Source organism: Eschrichtius robustus, chromosome 6 (genome assembly GCF_028021215.1).
Source record: "Eschrichtius robustus isolate mEscRob2 chromosome 6, mEscRob2.pri, whole genome shotgun sequence".
In the NCBI taxonomy this organism is placed as follows: Eukaryota; Metazoa; Chordata; class Mammalia; order Artiodactyla; family Eschrichtiidae; genus Eschrichtius; species Eschrichtius robustus.
Window position 1 is genome coordinate 80186268 of NC_090829.1, and position 18825 is coordinate 80205092.

Below are 18825 nucleotides of genomic sequence, written 5' to 3' on the forward strand. Positions count from 1 at the left end.
TACAATGCACAGGACAAAGAATTATCCAGTACTGAATGTCAATAGTGCCGAGGTTGAAAAACCCTGCAGTGGTTTTCAACTTCAGCTATACATTGGAGCTCCTGGCAGCTTCTGAAACTCCAAGTGCCCAGGGTGTATCTCAGATCAACTAATAGAAATACTAGGAATGGAATCCAAGCAAGAATTTTTTTGAAACTCCTCTGGTAATTCCAATGCACAGTCAAGGCTGAGGACCACTGTTATGGAAACTACCTTAAAATCAGTATCCAAAACATTCTCTGTTTCCAACCTTAGATCCTGGTCCAAATCTGCGCTTCCTGGGGTCTACAGAAAGGAGGTGGAAAAAGTTCCCAATGTTTCATGGAATGAGATGGGATGGGATGGGACGGGGTGTGTAGTGAGCAATTACCCAGGAGGAGAAGCAGGCTACAAGGCAGTGGTGGGGAGGGCCACTGCCTTCCTCCAGAAAGCACAAGCTTTATTGCCCAGATGGGGCACAGAGACAGTGCAGGGAGGACGAGAGGGAAGGTAAGAAACCTAATGCCCGGATGTAAACTATAAGTTAATAGTTAATGTGCAGTTTCTGTGTTGTAGTTTTCCAGAGTGATGAAAGAGTTATCACTTCTGGGTCTGAAGGAAGTTCTGTCCTTCTGGAAAGATATTTTACTACTAAAATGAAAAAAAGGTGGGGGGGAGCTTGAGAGCTGACATTTAAACTTCTTTGTTACATTTAGTAATCAGCTAGCCTTCAATTTAATATAATCAACTTTATATAATTGCATGACAAATCTGAAGTATGTCCAAAATGTATCCTTTTGTGAGTCAGTGTCGTACATAATTAAGAGGACAGATGCTAAAGCCAGACTGCCTGGGTTCAAATCCAGGCTCTACCACTTATTAGCTGTGTGACCCTGAGTGAGTTATCAATTTTTCTGAGCCTCTATTTCCTCAGCTGTAAAATGTGGATAATGATAGTACCTACTTGATGAGGAATTCAGACTTTGGAATCCAGACTGTGCTTATAGCTGAATGAGTTTGAGCAAGTGACTTAACCTCTCTAAACCTCACCTTCCTCATTTGTAAGAAGGAAATGATTTATTTCACAAGGATTTGGTGGGGGTTAAATGAGAGCCTGCATTGAAAGCACCCACACTGCTTTTGGCACATAGTGAGCATAGGCAAATTTAGCTATTATTATTGTTATAGTTTATTGTTGCTATGGTGACTCAGTGAATACTTATTAGTTCCTGCCTCAGAGAAGCTATTGTGTGACCTACTGTAGGATACACTGGAATGAGTAAGCCAAGGTCCTTGTCCCTAAATAACTAGCCCTTAGCTGAGGAGGAAGGCATGTACTCTTCTAATGCAATAAGTAACAGAAGCCCAAAGTGTGGAAAATTTAAAGTACATACTGCCTTCTTTTTGTCATCTTTTAGGTCTTAAAACAAGAAAACCATATTGAAGTTCAATTTAAGATCTCAACAGTGCATATTAATAGCTCAATTAAAGTGAAAATTAAGACAGAATCTAAAATGGCTTTGATATAAGTAGCTCACCTATGACTAACTACAGAGCTTTTCCTGAGGAATCTTGCCTAATCATGTGGGCCTTTGGACTCTAATTAGCCTACTCTAGGTTTTTTAAATCTAAACTTATATCAGAAGCTTTGACAATTCACTACAGCACTATTAACAGTGATACCTCATAAAAAAACAAGTGTATGCAATTCTATACAGTTCCTGGAATAGAAATTTAACAAATGGGGCAATTTCACTCATTAATGAGCATTTACTGCCCTTATTTTATAAATAAAATTAAAATCTAAAGGACAGGTATAATTTACAACACCACTTCTCTTAATAAAAGGACATGGTATCAATTGAGTGCATTCAACTGTAACTGAAAATCTAACATTAGCTTAACAACTAGGACTTTATTTCAAAAAAGCAGTCTGCGGTTGGCAGGTCAGGACAAGGACAATGATAACACGAAGTTATCCTGGAACCAAGTTCATTCTGGTTTTCTGCTCTGCTATTCTTGGATATTGTCCTATCTTCATCTCACTTCCATGTTCTAGGTCAGGGGAAGGGAGGAAAGCAAAAGGGTGAAGGGACAGAAAGATTTCTCCTTGGGAAATGTCTTTTATTGAGGGAAGGAAGCCCTCCCCAGTAGATATCTCTTACGTCTCATGTGCAGAACTGGGTCACATGTCCACCCTTAGACCAATCCCAGGTTCATTCCCTGGGCGTGGGGTCATACCCACCCTCCCTTAGATAAAGGGACTTCCACCACCCTCCTGAACAAATCAGGGTTCTAGTAGAAGAAAAAGGAGAGTGAGTATTGGTGGGCAACAACTACTGCCTGCCATGGATACCTTCTTGTGGAAATTCGGCAAGAATAACATGGGAAGTGTTGGTTTTGAATCAAATATTTTCACTCTCACAGCCCCAAGAAGAGATAAATCTACTGATACTTGCTTTACACAGAAAATGCTCCAAACATCTGCCTAGTTTCTCTCCAAATACATCCTTATTAAAATTGTTACCAACCTTCCCGGGTTGATCCCCAACAAAGGTCCTTCTGCCAGTGTTGTTGGAGCTAATAGAACAAGACCAAGTTCAGTTCAGAAGCAAAGGAAAACTTTATTCTTTGATCAAAGAATGGAGATGCGAGCTCGAGCCCTAGAGCACATGCTCTCTCTGGGACAGGCAACCGGAGGGGCTGCTTTATAGGGTTCTCATCTGCGGAGGGAGGGGCAGCGGAGTTCTTGAGGGTCATGCGCAGTTGTGCTGTTCACGGCACTTCAGGCTGCAGCCTCTCTTCACACAGCACGTGGCCATCTTGAATTGAGGTGTCAGGCACAGCTGTTCTGCCCCAGGAACTCTAATCTGATGTGTTAGGTGCAAGGCCTCTGCACACAGGCCCCTATGGGCAAGTGAAACTAGACTAAGCACAAGAGAAGAGGTTTAGACCTTAAATTATCACCTAGATTCCATCTTATTTTTCCCAGGACCCCAGTGGGCTTTGTTGGTGACAAAATGGCTTTTCAAGTCTTCTTTTTATACAGGGTAAGGAGGTTGGCTGGCAGTTGTCTCAATTGTCCCGACAGTCTCATTTCTAATCACAAACAGGTGACACGGACAATCAGAGCAGTAGGACTTAATCAAAACCTAGAATACTGATCCTCAAATTAGCAGGGTTTCTTTTTTTTTTTTAATTTTAACTTTTTAAAATTTTCTTTATTTGTTTTGGTTGTGCCAGGTCTTAGTTGCAGCAGGCGGGCTCCTTAGTTGCAGCCGGCGGGCTCCTCAGATGTGGCTCACGGGATCCTTAGTTGTGGCATGTGAACTCTTAGCTGCAGCATGCATGTGGGATCTAGTTCCCTGACCAGGGATTGAACACACGTTCCCTGCATTGGGAGGTGGATTCTTAACCACTGCGCCACCAGAGAAGTCCCTTTCTTTTTTTTAAATAGACTTTATTTTTTTAGAGCAGTTTTAGGTTCATGGCAAAATTGAGGGGAAGGTACAGAGATTTCCCAAATACCCTCTGCCTTCAGTCATGCATGGCCTCCCGCATTATCAATATCCCCCACCAAAGTGGTATATTTTTTACAACAGAGGAACCTACATTGACACACGATTGTCACCAAAAACCCATAGTTTACATTAGGGTTTACTCTTGGCATTGTACATTCTGTGGGTTTGGACAAATATAATAACATGTATCTACCCTTACAGTGTCCTACAGAGTAGTTTCACTGTCCTATAAATCCTGTCCTCTGTCTATTCATCCCTCCCTTGGTTGCTTCCAGGTTATGGCCAATATGAATTAAGCTGCTATAAACATCCAGATGCAGGTTTCTGTGTAGGCATAAGTTTTCAACTCCTTTTGGTAACTACCAAGGAGCATGATTGCTGGATCATGTGGTAAAAGTATGTTTAGTTTTGTAGGAAACTGATACTGACAAACTGCCGAAGTGACTGTACCATTTTTCATTCCCACCAGAAATGAATGAGAGTTCTTTTTCAGGGTTCTTGAAGAATTGGACAAGTTGTTTCTCCTACCCAAACCTTTCCTATAGAGTTAGGCTGTGAGACTAGCAGATCTTTAAAGATCCTTCCAGCTCTAACTATATACCTGTGAATGTGCTAGAAAAGTGCACATGGGGGTCCCTGTTCTTGAAGGCACCATCTCTTAATCCCTCCAGGCTGGATTAGGTGTCCTTTCTCAGTATTGGGCTCCACACAACATCAGTCTTTATCGCTTTCAAAGATATGCCCTCTGGAGTCATCCTGCCCAGATTTAAGTTCTATCTCAGCCCTTATTAGCTAGAGGACTCGAGCAAATTATTTAACCTCTCAAAATTTTATGATGATGAGATTTAAGGTATGATTTTAATGATGATTTTTAAGATATGTTGGGAGGTGTGTAAAGCCCTTACTTTAGCTTAGTAAAAAGCTTAACAAGCGTTGACTGCTGTAATTATTTTTCTCCATTGTGAGTTCCTCCAAGAAGAAGCTGTATCTTCAGATTAGTATCCTTAGTGCTTAGTAAATGACCGGGGCTCAGTAAGTATTTGATCAACACAGAAAACGAGCAGGATGACACTAGCCGATGACGTAACCCTGGACGACTTGATCATGGCTAAAGATGACCTCTCTGGTGCCGACATCAAGGCAATCTGTACAGAAGCTGGCCTGATGGCCTTGAGAGAACGTAGAATGAAAGTAACGAATGAAGACTTCAGAAAGTCTAAAGAAAATGTTCTTTATGAAAAACAAGAAGGCACTCCTTAGAGGCTCTATCTCTAGTGGACCACAGTTGCCTTCCAGGAAAAGGTTGGAAGTGTCCTGACCCCTCGGAGGTGTGAGGTTGGGGAAGTTGCCTAGGAGTCCATGTTCCAGTTGACCTTCATTAGCACAGCATCCTGAGTACCTTTTGAGCATGATGTGTAGGATTCCCATCTGGCTCTCTGTATGTTGGTCATGTGCAGTGCTCTCTTCCCAATAAAGCGCCTCTTTCTCAAAAAAAAAAAAAAAAAAAAACACCACACACACACACACACACACACAGAAGAGACCTGATGGCCAGTGTCCTACTAGAATTCAGCAGGACACAGGCTCCTCTATCCCAGTGGCTCCAGGAGACTAACCATCCCCAGTACCTGCAGACCAACAGCAGCTCATTTTCCTTGTGGCCTGCACTTGTCTCTCCTCCCAAACTCCCTGATGGGACCAAACTGCTTCTGTGCCACTCCTGCAGAGCATAATTTTGGAGAAGCTGCCCATCCAGCTTGTAGTACATGGCACCGGGGTTACTGAAACCCTCCATCTCCATCTACCCTCACCCAAGCCACTCCATATAAAATACTACTACTACTCTTTGATGCCGTCTCCATCTCACATAAAGAATAAAACCCTCTTTAGAAAACTTTCTTTTTAATTGATGTGAAACATATAATGTAAGCAGAAAAAAGTGCTTAAATGTGCAAATGTAGTTTCAAGAGAAGTCCCCTCTCACCTTTTCCTCCTATCCACAACAAGTTTATATCAGACTGCAGTCCTTGAATCCCTCCTGTAATGATTCCTGGAGCAGCCCCAGCCAAGTTGCCTCTCTCCCCCACCCCCAAGATTTTTCCAGAGCCTAATTATTAAATAAGGGATGAATGATTTAAATGCAATTGGTGATAAGAACTGACTTTAATCTGATAAGATGATACTCCTTGTGATTATGGGGGAAATGAATTTGAACTTTAGTGCGTTTGCTCCAGAAATCTCAGATGTTTCACCAGCCATCCATCTCCAGGGACATTCAGAGATCAGATGCCAGACTTTCAGCTTGACTTTAATCCTATAAATCCTGAAACTTGGCCATACGATTAATGCTCACTGCACCTTCTTGGGATGATAAAGGGTCTCCAGGTAGATGACACTGTCCAGGCCACAGTGGTTATCAGCAAAAGGAGTCATCTCTAGCTCAGCTAGAGAAACGGCAGTAAACAAGGCAGCCAGAGAGGGAACTATCGGGTGTATTACAGTCATAGTTATAGGTACAAATGGGTCCTGTAATAGAAACATGATAAAATTCTGTTTGTTCACACAAAGGTAGAAAGTGGCACTGGAAGCTTTGAAAATTCAGAATCTTTGAATGTTTTCATAGGATGATGTTTTTACTAATTTTAAAGTGCTGTTCATATTTTTAAATCACACATATTTGATCAAGACAGTTTCTTGTTCAGATCTCTAATCTCTTCAAATACCCCATTAATGATCCTGAAGACTGTAGAGATAATCAATACCCTGTATCTTCCCCAAAGTTATGAGAAGTTATGTGCCAGGAGTGAGAAAGAAGAAAAAGAAAAATAAATCAGGGACTGGACTCAAGGGGATTTTGATCAGAGCATGAATAATCTTTTTCTCCAGGCAGGATCCATAATAAAGGGTAAAAAGACATAGTACTTAAACAAACCACCCTGTTAGAGAAGCAATATTGTTCCAGAGAGAGGAAGGGATGTCATACAAGGATAAGGAATTATTAAGAACACTGACTCCTCATGCATGTGCCTAAAGGGGAACTAACAGAGATAATATATTTAGACTTTCATAAAGCTTTCGACAAGTTCACATCTAAATAAGTCATCCTGGGATCGGCAGGGGCTGCTTTGTTCTGCACTGAGAGCTGTCTCAAAAATTGAAAATAATTTCTGGCCTGAAGTCTTACAACAGCCTGGTTACTAGTCATCCTCCAGCCTCTCCTACCCCAAGATGTTCCTCCAGGATCCAGAAGGATCTTGCAGGAGTGCAAATTCAATAAGGTTACTCCTGCTTAACACCTTCAAAGGCTCCCACTGTCATCAGGTTGAAGTCTAAATTCCTTACCTGTGATAAAGGCTTTATGATCTTGTTCCTGGTTACCTTCCTCAGTATATAACTATCATTTTTTGGATGCTCAGCATTTGAACCACTTTATGTTTGGGAATTCCTTACCTGCTTTAGAGCTGAACATACTACATGTTTGCTTTTTCAGTCTCCCTTGCAGCTAGAACTCACGCACATAACCTAGGCTCAGCCAATCAGATGCCCTGGACTTAGCAGCAAGTGATGGGAAGATACAGCGGCCTTGAGGAACTCTTTCCAGCAGCTGTACTTGTAACAAACTTGCGTTCTTGGGCCAACAGAAGCAGATTACTGGTGTGGGCTTCTGTGCCCAGTACCCCTAGCAGCATCAGTCAGACAAATGGCAGCACTGAGTGCTCAGATGAGGTGTAATTGGTGTTCTCACCAGATCACTTCTGAGTGTGATTTGGGGCACTGTTCATGGTGATGAAAAATCTTTTGAAATTGATTAAACTCTTAAGAACACAATGCTCAATAATTCTCTATGTTAAAAAAGTGTTTAAAAAATCCTGCCTATGCCTCTCTGGGTATTGCCTTCTTTCAAAGTTTAGACACAAAAGATATACTGTAAATGTTTTTCCTGTTACTGAGGTGTACTAAAACAACTCTTGAGGAAAGAAGATTGGTATAATCAAGAATTAATATATTTATTTATTTATTATTTTTAAAAATTTATTTATTTTTGGCTGTGTTGGGTCTTCGTTTCTGTGCGAGGGATTTCTCTAGTTGTGGCGAGTGGGGGCTACTCTTCGTTGCGGTGCGCGGGCTTCTCACTGCAGTGGCTTCTCTTGTTGTGGAGTGTGGGCTCTAGGCGCATGGGCTTCAGTAGTTGCAGCATGCAGGCTCAGTAGTTGTGGCACATGGGCTTAGTTGCTCTGCAGCATGTGGGAGCTTCCCGGACCAGGGCTCAAACCCGTGTCCCCTGCATTGCAGGCGGATTAACCACTGCACCACCAGGGAAGCCCAAGGATTAACATCTTTAATTTACCTTGGTTAAGTCTTAAAATCATTAAGAAAAAAAAGACATTTTACATCAGAAAAATTGGGCAGTGGATTTGAGCAAGTAAATAACAAAATAAACATAAATGGACAAAAATATATGAAAAAAGTTATCCTTCAATAATAAATGAAATGCAAATTAAAACATTTTCATTAATTAGGTTTAAAAATAATAATAGGGGCTTCCCTGGTGGCACAGTGGCTAAGAATCCGCCTGACAATGCAGGGGACGCGGGTTCAAGCCCTGGTCCAGGAAGATCCCACATGCCACAGAGCAACTGAGCCTGTGTGCCACAACTACTGAGCCTGCGCTCTAGAGCCTGTGAGCCACAACTACTGAAGCCCGCGCGCGCCTAGAGCCCGTGCTCCGCAACAACAGAAGCCATGGAATGAGAAGCCCACGCACCGCAACAAAGAGCAGCCCCCGCTCACCGCACCTAAAGAAAGCCTGTGCACAGCAAGGAAGACCTGATGCAGCCAAAAAAAAAATAATAATAGTAAACACTCACTGAGACCTGAATGTATGCCACTGTTCTAAATATTTTGTAAGTAATAACTCATTAAACAATGAGTTTAATAACAATGTAAGTTTTACTAGTTTATCCATTTTAAAGATAAGGAAACACAGAATTTAAATACATTCCAGGTCACTTCACCAGTAAGTAGCAGAGCAGGGAGATAAAGGTTAAGCAGGGGTGGGACTGAAAGTTCCAACTCTCTAATCACATGGTTGGTTCTCCAGGCAGCCAGCCCCCATCCTTAGGTGTGGCCCAAAACTCACCTCATTAATGTAACAAAAGATACCTTTATCTGTTTCATCACTGAGGAAATCCCAAGGGTTTTAGAAGCTTTGTGCCAGAAACAAAGACCGAATATATATTTATTATAAATCACAGTATAACAGGATTTCACTTTAATTTGAAGCTATGACTATCTCCTGGCCATTTGGGTCTTCTTGTACCTGGGAAACAGCAGACAAAAAGAAAAAAAAAAAAGGTTTTCACACTGGCAGCACTAAGTGACCTTGATTACAAGGAGCTAGGGCTGCTGCTACACAACGGGGGCAGAAAGGGCTATGCCTGGCACCCAAGGGATTCACTGGCTTATCTTGGAGCTTTCATGTCCAGTGATAACTGTAAACAGGCAGTTGCTGCAACAAAGCATCTGATGATGCTAGAGTAACTAAGGTTCTGGCCTTTGGAAATGAAGGTCCTGGTGACTCAGGCAAGCAACCTAGATCTGCAAAAGTTATGGCCAAGAGAAGGGAAATCTACAGTGGGGGGAAATGAAGATTATCAGCTAGGGCCTCAGACCAGTCACAGCTGTGTAGACTGTAGCTTGTTCCACTAACCCTCCTGTTAGAGACTGTACCTGACTACCACCCTGAATGATACATTGCAGATTAGATTCAACGTGTGCACAGACCCAAGCAGTACATGGAGTGGATGAGGAGATAGTATACCTCTTGCACGTGCCTCACTTCCTCTCAGTCCATCTTTTTACTCCAGTTGCTGCTGCAGCTCTCATTTGCCTGCAGGTGTGACCTGACAATACTTCACCTCAGCTGCACAGCACACCACCTGCTTTCTGCCCTATGCTTCCTCCTCCACGAGATGCCAGTAAGAACCCAGTCAGCCAGTCTGAGGCATGCCCATACCTGGGAGTACAAGGGAATTAACTGCATGAGATAACTCTGGACCAAGAGGGAGAAGAGCTAGTACGTAAATATTCACTTTTTCCGTGTCTGGGGGTAAAATTCTGTGTCCATTCCACAGAGCTCCTCAGAAGGCCCCTATAGGAATTAAGCCCATTACCCCAGAGGCAACGGGCCAAGAGCACAGTTTGGGCTCTGAAGATCACAGGGGCTGACAGAGAATAGGAGCACAAAAGGGCAAGGTGTGTTGGCTACGGCTAGAATGGGGGCCACTGTTGGGTGAGAAGACAGGGAGGGTGGAGGCCATGCTGAAGAACACAGGTAAAATGCTATACAGCATTGGGTTTTCCCTCAGCCTGTTTCACTCTGAGCAGTCTCCCACCTGTTCTTTCAGATCACTTCCTAACATAAACTATCTACATACAAGCTTTTCTCTCAGGCTCTGCATTTTGGGGTACTCCAGGCTCATACAAGGATCAAATGAGACAATAGTTGTGAATATGCTTTGAAAGTTAAAAGCAATATACTCATGTAAGCCAGCCCCACAGAGCATGCTGTTCTTCCTATAGCACTTGATTTTACTTTGTCTTCATAGATGAAATTGTCACCCTACTGTTTCAAGACTAAACTACAAAGCATGGGGTAGCTTTTATTGAGCAATACTCTGTTACTTCATTTTCATCTTTATGACCTTATGAGGTAGTAGGCATTACTATCTCCATGCCATAGATGATGAAAGGGGGGCCTGGTAAACTCAAGCTAAGATTCTAGACCAGATCTGACCTTCAAAGCCCATGCTCTATACCATTTTACCTGTTCTTCAGCATGGCCTCCACCCTCCCTGTCTTCTCACCCAGCAGTGGCCCCCAATCTAGCCATAGCCAACACACCTTGCCCTTTTGTGCTCCTATTCTGCTCTGTCAGCCCCTGTGATCTCCAGAGCCTAAATCAAATGCCATCTCCCTAGACAGAACTGCTTCTTCATCAGCTTGCCAGCATCACTTTCCTGAATCGCTATCTTTTTTTTTTTAAACCACAAGGTTGTAACTGTTCTGCTGCATTTACCACTGGGGCTGGAGCCAGACGACAGCTTAGGTTTTAAGTAGTAATAAGCACTCAAATAATAACTGTTGAATAAACAGTTGTTAGAGTGTGTACTCCTTAAGCACAGGGCCTAAGTCGTCCTGTTGACTGCTATAATCTAAGCACAATAGCACAATGCCTGGCTCATAGCAGACACTCATTTGTTGAATGACTGAATGAATGAACATGAATCTGTTTCTTCATTAAATTGTGAATTCTTACAAAGTAGGGATTCTACAATGTCCAGCAAATGTTTGTTGAATCAAAGTAATATTAAGAAAGAAAAACTTTTTAATGATTAATAGATTCATTTAAACAACAGTACATATAGTCATCATTGCCAGACTTAATATGAGATGTTAAATGTTCGATCCAATTTTCCTTCCCGGATAAGTTTTTCTTTCCTATCCTGTATAGATAGAAAAAAAAAAAAAGTACATTAAAAACAATGCATTCTGGCACAATTCACGGTATAGCTCTGAAAAACAGGAATGAAACACTCCCAGCCTAATTACAATCCCCTATTGTCTAAAGCCTACAGAGTATGAGTGAGGAAGTAATAATCTGAAGAAATAAAGGGACCATAAGAAAACACTCCTATTGAAAAACACCTATATTTTAGTAAGTAGAATTATATTATCCCACTAAATAGCATACACTGAAAGCAAAATGTAAATACCTTCTAAGTAAGTGTGGCCTACCTTTCTGTTAAGCAATAATTTATCAGATAATCAAAATATATACACTCCAGGAGAGTGGACTGGCCAGTTTAAGGCAGAGCTACATCGGTGGGCTCCAGTGTAGATGGGAACATGAGGCCTGGGGGCTGGGGTTGGGGACCTAGTATCAGAGTGGTCTAGTGTCAAAGATTAGCTTGGCTTTCTGTGCAGTCACATACCCAGGCCTCTGATGGCAGTGAGCCCCACCACAGGCTGCTTTGGCTTTTCTGTTGTTGGAGTATTAATATATTTTAACATTAATTCACAAAATGTGACCAACATCACTGGAATTCATGCAGACAGGGAGCATACTAAGTGATATATGTATTCTGCTAATACTTAACCCAATAAACATCTCTTTTAAAAGCAAACAAAATAAACTAGATATAAAAATTTGCAAAGATAACACCTAAAGATTAATCAGAATAGAAAAGTTTAACTTCTGCACATCTAATGAGAAAAAAGAAATTAACTTTTTAAGTTATTTCTATATTCTCTTGCTTAATATACACATTATAATTTCCTTACCTAATCTAAAACACATCAGGAAAACAAAAATAAATAAAAATAATAAAACACAACAGGAAAACTCTTTCATGAGCTAAGTTCAAGTCTTAGATATTTAAAGTGACCAATTCATTACTTTAAATTCTAGAGTAGCCATTAAATTTGAAAGACCCAGAGGCAATCGTAGTTTATAAGAAAGTATATTTCTATATGAGATGAAACAATAAAGCAATAAAACTAAACATATAGTTGAAACTTCCTGTTTTAACTCAGTTGGAAAGGAATAAAGATAAAAGAGGAACTGAAGGAAGAGCAGAAAGACAAGATGGGAATTGTCAAGAGAGAGGGCTGCAGCCAGCACAGAGGGAACCTATCACACAGATACCGAACACAAGGTCCTAATACTTACTCTGTCGGTTTTGAAAACATAATACCAGAAGAGGAGGGGCCCAATTCCAAACAGAGCTCCTAAAAGTGAGGTCTTGGGAGTGGGTCTGAAATTGGGATAGACATTTGCTGATCTTGCATAGGTCCAACGAATCAAGGCAGGATCTTCCTAAAATGAATGAAAACAAAAGATACAGGAAATTAAGTTCTACACTAAGAAACAATCTCATCAGGACTTTTGTGGAGAAGCACAAGAGATGCCCTTTGTTCTCTTCTACAGTTAAGGGTATACCCTGAATATTCCTAAATAGCTTCAACGAAGATCTTTCATTTCCAGTATTTGTTGAATAATTCTCTGATGATCCTGTTCAGAATTTAAAAGACTCATATCATCCTTCAGCTTCCTATTTATTTAAGATTTAAGAATCCTAGTCATTTTAAGCTGTCAGAGAAGGCACTTTTCTTAAAATCATTTTTTTCTATTCTTTTCTGGATTGTTTTTGGCTTCACTGTCTTTCTCGAAGTATGACGAACAGAACCACACAGTATATCCAATGAGGACAAACAGATTTCATATGCTCTATCATACTGTGAACTTTGTTTCCAGGACCTTTTCTAATGCTATGCCCACACTGGTCTTTCCAGGCTACAAATAAACTGCAGGAAGAGGAAGTCAGAGGTAGGCTAACTCTGAACTTTACATTTTTTAAGCTGACTTCGCTGGTATTTTAAGAGCAAAATTATTACATTTCACATTATTAAAATACTTTTTTGAAAGGACAAGGTTGTTAAAGAAAAATAATCAGATTGTCTTGGTTAAGAAAAAAAGTAACTGTCAATTTTAATATATTTATACTAGAATAACTATGTAAGAATAGCAAATCTACCCCAAATATGTAATTAAATTTAATTAGCTAAATACCCTAATGATTTTACAAAATTATTTGCTCCAGTTAACTGATAGATAAAAATAAGCAAATGAAATCAGCTTTAAAACTTTAATACTAAGCTGTGAGGAGAACATTCAAGGTCTTAACCAACGCCAAGAAGTCATGATTGGTAGGACATAAATAATTAAACTGGATCTTTCACAATAACATTTTAAACCAAACTGTTTGTCAAACTCTTTGCAGAGACAGTAAAGAAGGTGAAGACACAAGATACAGGTTCAAGGGGACATTTGAGCTCTATACCTGAAAGGATAAATACATCTATCTATTCTTGTATCTATCCCTTCCTGCTATTAATGCATTTGAATGACTCTCTCATGCCAGAATTCTCTACCAGTCACCTCTCTACACCTAATATCTGCCAGATCTGTCTTCCAGAAACAGACATTTCATTTCATAAAAATACCAATAGCTCCATGACCATAGTTCATTGAACAAGGTACTGTTGTTGAAAGAGGTTCCAAAACACCTGCCGTGGGAGACAGTTCTCCTTCTCTGACACCACTCCACGTCCAAAGGACTATCAGCAGCATGTGACGTGGTGAACACCACTTCTTTTTTTTTTTTTTAATTTATTTTATTTATTTATTTTTGGCTGCATTGGGTCTTTGTTGCTGGGCGCGGGCTTTGTTGCTGGGCGCGGGCTTTCTCTAGTTGCGGCGAGCGGGGGCCACTCTTGGTTGCAGTGCGTGGGCTTCTCATTGCGGTGGTTTCTCTTGTTGCGGAACATGGGCTCTAGGCGCTTGGGCCTCAGTAGTTATGGCGCATGGGCTCAGTAGTTGTGGTGCATGGGCTTAGTTGCTCCACGGCATGTGGGATCTTCCCAGACCAGGGCTCGAACCCGTGTCCCCTGCGTTGGCAGGCAGGTTCTCAACCACTGCACCACCAGGGAAGCCCATGAACACCACTTCTTGAAATCATTTCTTCACTTGGCTTCAAGGGCACACACCAGCTTGGCTTTCCTCCTAACTCTCTGGCCATTCCCTCTTAGTCTCTTTTGCTCTCTTCCTCCTTATCTCCCCAGTCTCTTAATATAGGACCTCAGACCCTGTGGGTCTTTCCTATCTACATTCACTCCCTTGATAATCTCTAGTCACATGGTTTTAAATATCCACCTATAGGCTGATGACTCCCCAAAACTATGCCTCCAGCCCTAGACCTCTACCCTGAACTGCAGACATAATATCCCACTCCCTGCTTAATGCTGACATATTGTCTAATTGGCAAATGTGATGCCAAATATGATGTATCCCAAACTGATTTGCCAATATGCGATTCCACCTTCATCCGTGATCCTTTCACACTCTTCCCTATCTTGGTAAAAGGCAACTTCATTCTTCACTTCAGTCAAAAACCTTGGAGTTATCCTTGAGTCCTCTCTTTCTCTTACACCACATAACCAATCTGCCAGCTAACCTAATTGGCTCTACTTTCAATACATAACCAGAACGGACCACTTCTTACCAACTCCACTGCCATCACACTTGTAGCCACCATCAACTAAGAAATTAGATTACTGTAAAAGGCTCCTAACTAGTCTCCCTGCTCCTGCTTTTGCTCCCCCAGAGTCTCTTTTCTACTAAGCAGCCAGAGATGTTGTTAAAATGTAAGTCCTGATTATGGGACACCCGACTCAGAAAAGTCCTTTCAATGGCCTATGAGGCTTGGTGTGATCTAGTCCCAGGTAACTTTCCCATCTCATCTCTTCCTACTCTGCCCTCACCTTTCTCCATGTTAGTCACAATGGTCTCTTCAGTATTTTGGGGATTAACAAGGCACACTCCTGTCGAAGGACCCTCGTATTTGCTGTCCCCTCTGACTAAAACGTTACTTTCCCAGAGAGCTGAATGGCTAGCTCCCTCCCCTCACTTCTCAGAGAACTTCAATGTCACCTTCCAAGTGAGGCCTTTCCTGTGCCTTTCTAAAACTGCAGCTGCTCTCCCTTCCTACTACATACACACACTCCTAATCCCCTTCCTTGCTTTATTTTTCTTCTTATCACTTCCCATTACCTAACAGACTAAATGATTTAATTTTTTAACTTATTACTTGTCTTCCCTCTGGAAAGAAAGCTTTATGAGGACAGGAGTCTTTGCCTGTTTTGTTCTCCACTGTTACCGCAGTATCTAAAAGAGGACATGGTACATAACAGATCCTGAGCAATTATTTATTCCCTAAATCAATCATTCTTAGACATTAGGCAAAGAATTTCCATGTATTGCTCAATATATAACTGTCAGGCCCTCATTTACTTAACAGAACAACCAGTGAGGCTGGTGTAAAACCTGTTTTACACAGCAAAACTATAACTGCCCTGGGTCACAGAACTGGAAAAAAGAAAATCTGGAGTTTAAACCTCAGCTCTGTCTGACTCAAAGTCTCATTTTTTTTTTTTTTTTTTTTTTTTTTTACTACATCTTACTATCTGGCACATCAAACCCAACCGTGTGAGTATGTATATAATCAATGTCTCTGTCCTCACCTTCTCCCAAGTAAATGAGGTTCTGGCTGAAGACAATATAGCCAAATGGTTAAGAGATGCTTTGGGTTACACAGACTACGGTGCAAATTCTGCTCTAGCACTTGCTAACGTATATCACTCTATGACATACTTGTCCTTCCCATGTAGTCTTTCTCATCTGTAAAATGGGGATAGTAATAGAGCTTAACTCTTTGAATAGCTGTGATATTTGAATATCATTCAGAAAGAGTTTCAATAGTGCCTGGCACATTGTAAATTTCTTTCAATTCTCACAACTTCCTAAAATTCCTGCGGAACACCAATGCAACTGCTGGGAAGTCTTTTTTCTTTTTTAATCTAAAAGCACACTTCTTAAATAATAATAGCTATCAGTTTACTGGGCATGTATTATGTGCCGGGAATGTTATACAGACTATCTCATTTAACCTCACAACGATTCTATAAAGAATGTACTACCATTTCCATATATGAAAATTAGAAAACTAAGGTTCAGAAGGGTTAGGGATATTGCACAAAGTCATATAGTTTGCTAGTACATACTGCCTCGGCGTTTGACTCCAAAGCCCAAAGCTTCAGCAAGCTGTAGGGTGTTTGGGTCTTTAAAAGATATAAACCGAAAAATCACTATATACCCTTCAAAAGAGAGCAGTATTGCTATAATTGTGAACTGAAAAGTGGAAAACATCTTTAAAAAAAATACACACACACCCCCCACATTTCCTGAACACTCATCACAAGTCAGGCACTGTGCTGGCCGGTCACGTGCCTTATCTCATTTAATCCTCCTAACAGCCTCATAAGATAGGAATTACTATATTATCCCCATTTTTCAGACAGGAAAACCGAGGCTAAGCAGCAGAGTTGAACAACTTTTTCAAAATCACTCAGGCGGGAAGTGATCAAGCCGAGGCTCAAACCCAGCCTGGTGTGAATCCAGAACCCGTCCTCTTGACCACCGAGCTCTCTGCCCAAGGTCAAAGGGCTAATGAACTGGCCTGCTCTCTGGGCCTGGAAGAGGATCCGTGTCTAAAATACTCTTCGGGAACGGTGACCGCCCCGCGGCGTGATCCCCCTTGTCAGGTCTGAGCTGCCCAGCCCGACGGGACCGTCCCGACTCTGGCCCCTCGATTCCCACCCGCTGGCCCCTCACTCACGATGACCCCACGACGGCTGGGGTCGTTGTACTGAAGCAGATACTCCCGTTTAAGCCGGGATCTTATAGCCAAACGCTCGGCTTGTGCCTTCCGGGTTTCCGGAGATATGTTGTATTCAGCTGGGTCGAGGGTAGTGGGCAGGGTGGCCAGGCGCGACGGCTTGTACTTGGGGAACGACATCTTGGCGACCCGGCGCACAACTGCGCCTGCGCGGGCCGAAGCCCGCCCTCTTCAGTCTGACCTTCGTCCCGAGGCAGTGCGCCTGCGCGTCAGCCAGAGGTTGAAGATGGAGTTTAGCAAGAAGTTCAGCCTCTTTCCTCAACCTTCCTCACGGTCTTGGCCCCCTAGTGGCGATCTGCGCAGGCGCAAGGTACTTTCCTCGCCTTCCCCACCCCCCTTCCCCTACCACCCTCCAAATCTATCGCTTGTTGCTCCTTCCTAGCAGCCGTATCTCTACTGACATACAGAACTTATTATGTGAAGTTGAGCTGGCAGAGACTGAAAATGGGATTGACTGTGGAATTCTGATTCAGTGTGGGTTCATCTCTGTGACTTGCGACAAGTCACTTAACTTCTCGGAGTTTCCTCTTCCTTATCCTGGAGATAATGACCCCTATTCTATCCACGTAGCAAAACTGTTGTGAGGATTAAAATAAATAATTAATAGATGCCAACATACTTTGCAAAGCACAATTTCTCTTCCAAGAAAAAGAAAATTAGCTTTTCTGTGCGTTACCATATTAGATCCATACAACATAAGCAGAAGAGTATTTTTCATTGGCATGAAATAATGTTTAATAGGAGAATGATGTTAGAAGTGTTCCCTGCCTGACTATAGGTCAGAAAAAAATGGTATTGAATAAACCTCGCAAAGAAACAATATCTTAGTTAAAATACTAAAACCTCTTATGTAAAATCCCTAGCACTCTTCAGGTGCTAAGAATAAAAAAACATCCTTAGAGATACGAAAATAAGCATAAGGGCATTGTGTCTTGCTGCGAAAGATGATTTGGGGAAACAAGGAGGGTAACCTAAAAGGAAACGTTCTCCACCCCTACTGTCCTTCTCCTCTCCCCACTATCACCACAGAAAAAGGGCAACTTCAAATTGTATGGCAGGGTCTTTGGGTACCAGTCAGATACTCCTTAGGGGAAAACATGTAAACAGTATTTCCATAACTCAGGCAGGGAATGCTGGATCAGCTTGGGTGAAGCGTCTGGGGACATGTAGGTACGCTGGGAAATGGTTACTAGGCAGAGAAGGGGCCTAGAAAGTGTTGGCACTTGAAGTGATGAGGAGTAGCACTGCTGTCAAATTTACTCAACATTTTAATACTGTTTTAAAATATTTATTAAGCACTCGCCGCATGAAGCACACTGCACACTAGTCAGTCTTAGTCAATCTTCTAGGCTCAGTGGGGGAAACACAGAAGAAATGAAGGCCAAGATGTTTGTCTCTGAGAAGCTGACAATCAGGCAGTACAGAAAGAACAGACAGAATATGATAATATTTGCAAAGCAGTTTAATGATCAAATGAATATAGAGCAAAGTGAGCTCAGGAGAATGCAGGCTGAGGGAATGTAGAAAAAAAGAAACTTGAGACAAATCACTCACACTCCATTTTAAAGGAGCAGGGGGGAAAAAGTTCTGTTTTTTTCTGAGGTGTTTAAACATATTAAGAAAATAAAATGAAAAGCAGGAGCAGGTTGAAAATTCTAAAGACTACCTTGATAGTTTCAACAACCTTTTGTTAACAGATTAGACGCTGATCTAGGAAGAAGGGCATGTGAAAAAAAAAAGAAAAGAAAAAAGAAGAGTACATTGAGTACAAGCCACTGACAAAGTTAAAAAAAAAAAGACTTTTTAAGGTTAAGAGAGGGAGAGAGAGAGACAGAGAGAAGAAACATCATTTCGTTTTGGATGAGTTAAGGGGATTATCTCCACATTTGCTTTTTTTTTTTAATGAAGTCATTTATTTATTTATTTATTTA

At 41.6% G+C, this 18825-nt stretch overlaps 1 protein-coding gene and 2 long non-coding RNA genes across 3 annotated transcripts in view; 1 reads left to right on the forward strand and 2 right to left on the reverse strand.

The window, feature by feature from the left end:
- Positions 1-8764: 8764 nt before the first annotated feature.
- LOC137765727 (uncharacterized) lies at positions 8765-9663 on the reverse strand. The gene is made up of 2 exons (XR_011074247.1): positions 9361-9663; positions 8765-8859 (listed from the first exon to the last, which is right to left on the reverse strand). It is a non-coding gene; the product is annotated as an uncharacterized lncRNA (long non-coding RNA).
- A 1240-nt stretch (positions 9664-10903) lies between these two features.
- On the reverse strand, positions 10904-17054 carry NDUFB4 (NADH:ubiquinone oxidoreductase subunit B4). The gene is made up of 3 exons (XM_068546666.1): positions 16835-17054; positions 12271-12417; positions 10904-11044 (listed from the first exon to the last, which is right to left on the reverse strand). The coding sequence occupies exons 1-3, from the start codon at positions 17012-17014 to the stop codon at positions 10982-10984; spliced, it is 390 nt and encodes a 129-aa protein (XP_068402767.1). The 5' UTR covers positions 17015-17054; the 3' UTR covers positions 10904-10981.
- A 67-nt stretch (positions 17055-17121) lies between these two features.
- The window catches only part of LOC137765728 (uncharacterized), a 41115-nt gene continuing 39411 nt past the window's right edge, over positions 17122-18825 (forward strand). The window contains exon 1 of the long non-coding RNA XR_011074248.1: positions 17122-17204. This is a non-coding gene — a long non-coding RNA (uncharacterized lncRNA). The remainder of the gene's footprint in view (positions 17205-18825) is intronic.

What these genes read in the sequence shown, in the direction of transcription:
- NDUFB4 (XM_068546666.1), bottom strand. Translation starts at nt 17,014, where the DNA reads ATGTCGTTCCCCAAGTACAAGCCGTCGCGCCTGGCCACCCTGCCCACT. An exon ending in CCAGCCGTCGTGGGGTCATC is followed by an intron (nt 12,418 to 16,834) that starts GTGAGTGAGGGG and finishes CATTCATTTTAG; the next exon opens with GAAGATCCTGCCTTGATTCG. An exon ending in ATGTTTTCAAAACCGACAGA is followed by an intron (nt 11,045 to 12,270) that starts GTAAGTATTAGG and finishes CTATCTATACAG; the next exon opens with GATAGGAAAGAAAAACTTAT.